Raw genomic sequence first — 6803 nt, forward strand, 5'->3', positions numbered from 1 at the left:
GAGGCGATACGAGAAGAAATGAATGAAACGATGTCATCGGGTTGACAGATTTAGGAGAAAGCACCGTTTTACATCAAGCACCAAGTTGGATCATTATTAGCGGCAAGACTTGGAGGATTCCTTGCAGGTACAGTGATGCAAGTCAGAGTATTTCCCTGAAGTGATACCGTGAAAAGGAAGCAAGATGATGATGATGCTAAGCTAGCTAGCTAACGTCAGCTACGTCGACCAGTTCAATGCACACCTAGCTTGACTGCCTGGCGTTATGCAAAACGGTTAATTGCACACTGTTTTTGTTTAAATGTATGTCAGGTATGTCATAACTTAGTGAAGGCTATCTTTCCCGACGAGGCAGTTAGCTAGCTATTCAGCACGTAGCTAACACAGCTTCAAGGATTAAGAAGGTTGTCTGTGAGCCAGCAGGGTGTCCAGCTGGCTGTTATACACCTGGTTAACTTACGAATGGAGGCGAGACCCTCATGGACCTAAATTGGATTATCGTGCAAGCCAATATATCAAGCCAATGTGTCAGCCCTCTACAGAATGCAGGCAGGTGATAGGATGGAACATCGGCGGTGTTACGCTGGGGCACAAGGGGCAGCTGCCCCACCAGTTGCCAAGGAATGTAATTGGATGCCAGTTGGCTAGCTATAAAATAAGAGTCTGTTCTGATGGCTTTTAGGTCATGCTAAATGCAACACCTTCTCTTGAACAGAGGACACCTGGACTAAGAGTTTAGTCAATGGGGCTTTTCGACAAGTTGGCGGGATGGCTGGGCCTGAAGAAGAAGGAGGTCAACGTGTTGTGTCTGGGACTCGACAACAGTGGCAAAACCACCATCATCAACCAGCTGAAACCATCCAATGTAAGTCTTTACCCCCTGTTTATAACCCCATTATGTCAGAAGTGTTGTAACTTTTCATGGACAGCTAAGAGAGGTTGAACCTTGTTTGTTCCAAGCAGTAATACACCTTTTGAATCCTATGTGTTCGAGCTGGGCTAGAACAGAGCCTACAGCATGCACTCTTCTGTATAGGTCTCCAGGGACCAAAATTGGCCTAACCTGCCCTACATTCTCCCATTTGTTATTTATTAGGTTAGCCTTTATGGCTATTAAATCAGTTATGTTGCGTTTAGAACAGGCTAAATCTTCACACGATGTGTACTGCATAATGTATTATGTAACATTGTCCTCTTATGTTGTGTTTTTGACTCACCTCCCAGGCTCAGACGCAAGACATCGTCCCGACCATCGGCTTCAGCATAGAGAAGTTTAAGACATCAAGGTAACGTACTCGGTTTACACACAAGGTTGACATGCTTTAGCGACCTAACAGGATGTAGGCTGACAGGATGCTCTAATGTGGACTTGGATGAGGAAATACTTTGTACATGCTTTTTTTTTTTAAAGCATGCACTTACTTTATTACATTATGATTACATCACCACCAACATATTACATTAGGATTACATCACCACCTAACAACCAGCCGCCAACCATCAGCCTCTCTTCCTTCCAGTCTCTCCTTCACAGTGTTTGACATGTCTGGCCAGGGGCGATACAGGAACCTCTGGGAGCACTACTACAAGTGAGTCATTCACCATTAGGAGGGAGGGGGGCAGGGCCTCATACAATGAGTATGTTTACATAGACCCACACACAACCTCTGTATGTGTATGCTCTAGCCTAGACACCAGTGTCGATCTGAAAGGGTATTCAATGGGTATAAGCAATAAAATAATATCTCAGCCATAGCTCTAATAGGCTAGGTAGGTGAAGTCTATCTTGCTTGTACCTATCTAACTCCTTCAGATCTTCACCAGTGCCGGGTGGGTATAGTGTAGTAGGGGCTAGGGCTTGTAAGGGAATGTTTTTCACCCTTGTTTTTTTTTTTTGCTCAGGGAGGGTCAAGCCATCATATTTGTCATCGATAGTGGAGACAAGTTGAGGATGGTGGTGGCCAAAGAAGAGCTTGATACACTCCTGAATCATCCTGGTAAATCAACCTTGTTGGAACACAGTCTTTGTCTTCCAAATAATAATTTGTTCTGGATAAGATACAGTAAATACTTGATGTGAATCTATTTTCTGAGGCAAGACTGTTGTATTCATTGTTGGAGGTGGTCAGGTAGATGCAGTTGATTGCAAACTTCTGTCACTTCAAGAGGTGCATGAATTCATGGTTATTTTGTTTGTGTTTTCCCTGTAGACATCAAGCACAGGCGTATCCCCATCCTGTTCTTTGCCAACAAGATGGACCTGCGAGATGCCCTGTCCTCAGTAAAGGTCTCCCAGCTCCTCTGTCTGGAGAGCATCAAAGATAAGCCCTGGCACATCTGGTGGGTAGTGGCACATACTTTGAAATACACACACGCATGCACACACACACACACACACACACACACACACACACACGCACTGACACACACTTAACTGGAGTATAAACAACACACTGAAAGGTTTCACTGAAAGGTTCTCAACGAAAAAGAGTTGTGATATGTAGTCCATACTTAGTTCATTAGGTGGCAGCATAGAGTAAAGTATTCAGCAGCATCCAGTAGCTAGCCCTGACTAACATGCTGTTGGTGTCTGTTTCAGTGCCAGTGATGCTGTCAAAGGGGAAGGCCTACAGGAAGGCGTCGATTGGCTGCAAGGTATGGCGGGTTTGAACTCTTGCATATCTGTGTCATTTTTGCAATTGTACTGTAAACACACTTTTTAATTTTTTTATTCATCCATTGCATTTGATCTTATTTCCCCGTTTGACTGCAACTATAGAACAAATTTCACTGTGAGTATTTTACGTTAGAGCTGTCAGTAGTATTGTAGTAGAACATTCGATTGCTTATTTAATACTAGAGCGTAGCAGAATGATACTCTTCCTCCCCAAGCATCTCATCCCCGGCGAGCTTTTCACTGACTCCCGTACGACCTGATACCTCCCCACGATACGCTAGCTCTTCCTCCTTAGAGCTTAGGACATCTCCCCTCCAATCACGCCAGCTATCATGGTGTTCCCTCATTGATTTGACATTGTTTTATTCACTGGATGAAGGCCTCATAAAGTAGGCTGCCCTAACATTATAGCTGTTAATGCTTTCTGAGAGATTCAAATGGAGAAGTGCAGTGTTTTGAAGCGTTCCTTTCCTTTCCTTCTCTCAGATCAAATCAGAACGATGAGAACGTGAAAGCCTAGGAAAACACAGCACAAGGAAATACCAGCCTCCTCGTCACGACGGTAACCACAGCAACAGCAGAGCCCCACCTCGACCCCCCGGGGTGTAAAAAACCTCCACCTGCCCCCCCTACCACCCCTTCCCAGAAGAGCAGGAGCCAGCTTGACGCCTCCCCTTCTATCCATCAGCCTTTGTGAATGAAGGGCTGACCTTAGCAACAGCCCATAGTAACACATCATTAGCTGTAATATCATATAGAACTAAGAGACTTGGCAGTTTCTGTTAACTTGAAAGGTTCTTACTTTTTCCCCAAATGACAGATGAATCTGTTGAAGGTCAGATATACCTGTTGGTCATAAAACAATGTCCACTTCACCTCACCCAATGGTAAAATAGCATACCCATTAAGTCAGTAAAGCTTGCCATCGAGCACTGAAAGGAAACGTTGTGCTCTCATAATGCCTTAACTCGGAACCAATAAGCTGAATGAACAATGATAAGAATGTTTTTATTCAAACATATACACCCAGACTGATATGTAAGGTAATTGTTTGTTTTTTTGGACTGACAAACAAGTGCAGCATTCACAAGGCACTGATGCAAGGTTCATATTTGGCTTTCCTGTTGATAGATTTGGGACTTGTGAACAATATTTGACTCACAAATACTCTATATATTTCTGACTCATATTTTCATGTAAAGGGGTCGGGGGTTGTGGGGCGAAGCTGTGTTTTGTAGTAGAGTAAATAATGTTTTATTTAAGCACACTTCTTCTGCTTCACGGTTGTACATTTGAACGTCAACATACTGTTGTACAGTGAAAGCACACATCATTGGACAAACCTTGGTTAAGAGGCTTCCTTACTTCTTTAGGTTTTGGTCACATGTGTATGAGGAAGTGTTTGAATACGTATGGTTTGAATACAATTAGCCCATAGCCCATATGGTTTTCTACATGTAGGTGATGGGGATGCAGAGGCTCAGATCTATTGGCCTCTCCCTTTAGACAAACTCTGTAGTGGTTGTGCACAAATGTTCTGATTTATTGTATATATTTATTGCACACTGTGATGTCTGTCAAATAATATTAAAAAAAGGAATTGATACGGTCACAATCACTGTCTATCTTTTATCAATCCGAGCGTACTTGACTAATAGTAGTTAAGATGTACGTACACACACGCAGTCACGCACACACACGCACGCAAGCAGAGCATCATGCCCAGTGAACCAGCCGTGTTTGTATTGCAGCCTGTCTGTCCTGCCAGCAACAGATGCTCGTTAGCGGCAACAGTGTGTCTGTCTACCTCAGTTGTATCTAGTTAGGAGTTATTAGATGTTATGTGATTGTCGAGACCACCAAACCCACTCCTCTGGTTCAGAGCTGTCTGAGGAGCAGCAGCTTGGAGGGCGTGAGGCTGACGAGGGAGCCATCTGCCAATGATTCAATTAGAATTCCAACTATTCCAGAATCCCAGCTTGTTTTCCATCGAGTAGCTTATCTCCCTTCCGTTATGTAGGGCTATCCGTAGCCTAATTTACTGTTAAGACTACTGAAGTATATTCATCACTGTTAATTTAATTGTTCGAGCCGCAGACGTCACCAAGTGTTGTCGCTCTCCTTGGTCCCGAAACGGCGGCGGCCGACTTCTTCGCCACTGGTCGACAGCCTGGACGCACAGCACAGTTTCATTTAAACATGTCTGTGAAAGTTGTACTCCTACCCCACACCCACACTAACTGTCTGGGTGGTACTGTAGGAGGCTGTAGTTCACTGCGGCCTCAGCCCAGACAGGTCGCGGTAGCGGGGAGTGTGTGAGGAAGAACAGGCTGGAATATCGGTAACATCTTAACGATGTTTTTGACGTCGTGGAAATGTTCTTTCAGTAAATGGGCCAGGCGTAGTTTGCAAGTAGTCTACAAAAGCTGAACATTTGGAAATTGAAAATTGGGCTGGATTTAAGAAGGTTTAAAGGGTCGTCATCGTGGTCCTTATGAACTAACTTTCTGGACAAAACAATACATCAGAAAGATAAGGCTTTTGAGATAAAAAAAAATAAAAAAAAGATTATCCGGATGAATGTAGCTACTGTATAAAGCTCATGGTTTCTCAACTCCGGAAAAAGATAGGCTGTAAAGTCACTTCTGTACGAGCACTGAAGCTCCAGGGGCCCATCCTAATTGGCCCTCTATCTGTCAGGGTTGTCAAAGCTAAATTAGGCGACTCTCAGACTGGAGGGGGGTATGGGAGACATCACAGCTCAAACCAGACGGGAGAAATTCAAATGTTTGATGCCTCTTATTTTTGCCGAAAGGTGAAAAGCCTCTTTTAAATGCAGCTGAAATTTTATTTTATTTGTTTTATCCAATTTAGTAGCGCAAATAGTTACAGTTCAAATGTCACTGTCTTTGTTGTGACTGGTTCTCGACGATTAGGTAGCCTATAAAAGTAACCTTTACAATTAGGCCCATTTTTTGCCTACATACCTCTGGAAAGATCAGACGAGGGGGTGTCAGTAACGGACGCGCACCTGTCCTACAGCACCGTGGACAGCGACTGGGATGACAATTCTATGCGGTCTATGATTAAATAGGCCCACAAGTAAATGCTCACAGAACATGATTTATTGGACTGTTGGTGGCGGTGGTGTGTGAATGAAATGGTGTATAGATACAGTACATTAAATCTCTCTCTCTCTCTCTCTCTCTCTCACTCTCTCTCTCACACACACAGACACACACACACACACACACACACACACACAAACACACACACACACACACACACACACACACACACACACACACACACACACACACACACACACACACACACACACAGGCAGCACATGAAGTCTCCGGTGACGCGTCACTCATGTGCATTATCCATAAATAGGGCACGTTCACTTTTCTCTGACGTGCGTGTACATAGGACGTCTGACGACACCTGGTCCCTTATAAGTCACCGGGGGGATATGTCGCCCAGTCAGAGCCTTTCCTGGATGGTTACTTTGGTCTAAAACAGGATACCGCACCTTCTGTCTCCGTTTGGACACCGACTCGCCACTGTAGCTACTGTCTCAAGTGCCCAGTATCGGAGTCTAGGAACAATTCAGGTAAGTTCTACAATTCTTTTCCCGTTAGATATTTCATTTTCTACAACACTTCACGACTATGACTGTCCATGATAATGCAAAAAGAACAAAGGCTTCTGTAAAAATGGAAATATAGCCTCACTTGGAGATATTTTATTCTCAGATTTGAGCCTTAAGGTTTGAAATAATGATATCTCACTAGTTTGTAGTAATAAACCCATAACTTTCGTCAGCTAAGGAAGCAGGCTGAGCGTCCCAACTGCTACAGTGATTGTCCCGCTGCCGTGCGTAATTTGCTTTTTACGCACATCCGATAGGATTGGAAAAACTATTCTCTGTGATGAAAAATAGAACATTCATGTCGAGATATTTGCTATTAGATATATCAAACGATTGGTACATATATACTGCGAAATTACCATTGTGCTGCGAAAATTCCGATTACTTTTTTTCTTTTCTCACGCTTTCTGCGCTCCAGTTCTCCATGCCATCCCGTTCCTAGCGAAGACAAACGGCTCAGCGGGAGCGACG

At 43.9% G+C, this 6803-nt stretch overlaps 1 protein-coding gene across 1 annotated transcript; it reads left to right on the forward strand.

Annotated features, from left to right (window-relative positions):
* Positions 1-3559, forward strand: arl6 (ARF like GTPase 6). The gene is made up of 8 exons (XM_080536877.1): positions 1-127; positions 716-865; positions 1225-1286; positions 1521-1589; positions 1903-1997; positions 2211-2340; positions 2600-2655; positions 3164-3559. The coding sequence occupies exons 2-8, from the start codon at positions 743-745 to the stop codon at positions 3187-3189; spliced, it is 561 nt and encodes a 186-aa protein (XP_080393003.1). The 5' UTR covers positions 1-127; positions 716-742; the 3' UTR covers positions 3190-3559.
* The last annotated feature ends 3244 nt before the right edge of the window (positions 3560-6803 follow it).

This window comes from Nansenia antarctica (genome assembly GCF_963989245.1).
Source record: "Nansenia antarctica genome assembly, chromosome: 1".
Taxonomy (NCBI): Eukaryota; Metazoa; Chordata; class Actinopteri; order Argentiniformes; family Microstomatidae; genus Nansenia; species Nansenia antarctica.

Excerpts from the sequence above, each read along its gene's own strand:
- arl6 (XM_080536877.1), top strand. The coding sequence starts at position 743 with ATGGGGCTTTTCGACAAGTTGGCGGGATGGCTGGGCCTGAAGAAGAAG. Across the intron at positions 2,341-2,599 it reads GATAAGCCCTGGCACATCTG|TGCCAGTGATGCTGTCAAAG; the intron begins GTGGGTAGTGGC and ends TGTCTGTTTCAG. Across the intron at positions 2,656-3,163 it reads AGGCGTCGATTGGCTGCAAG|ATCAAATCAGAACGATGAGA; the intron begins GTATGGCGGGTT and ends TCCTTCTCTCAG.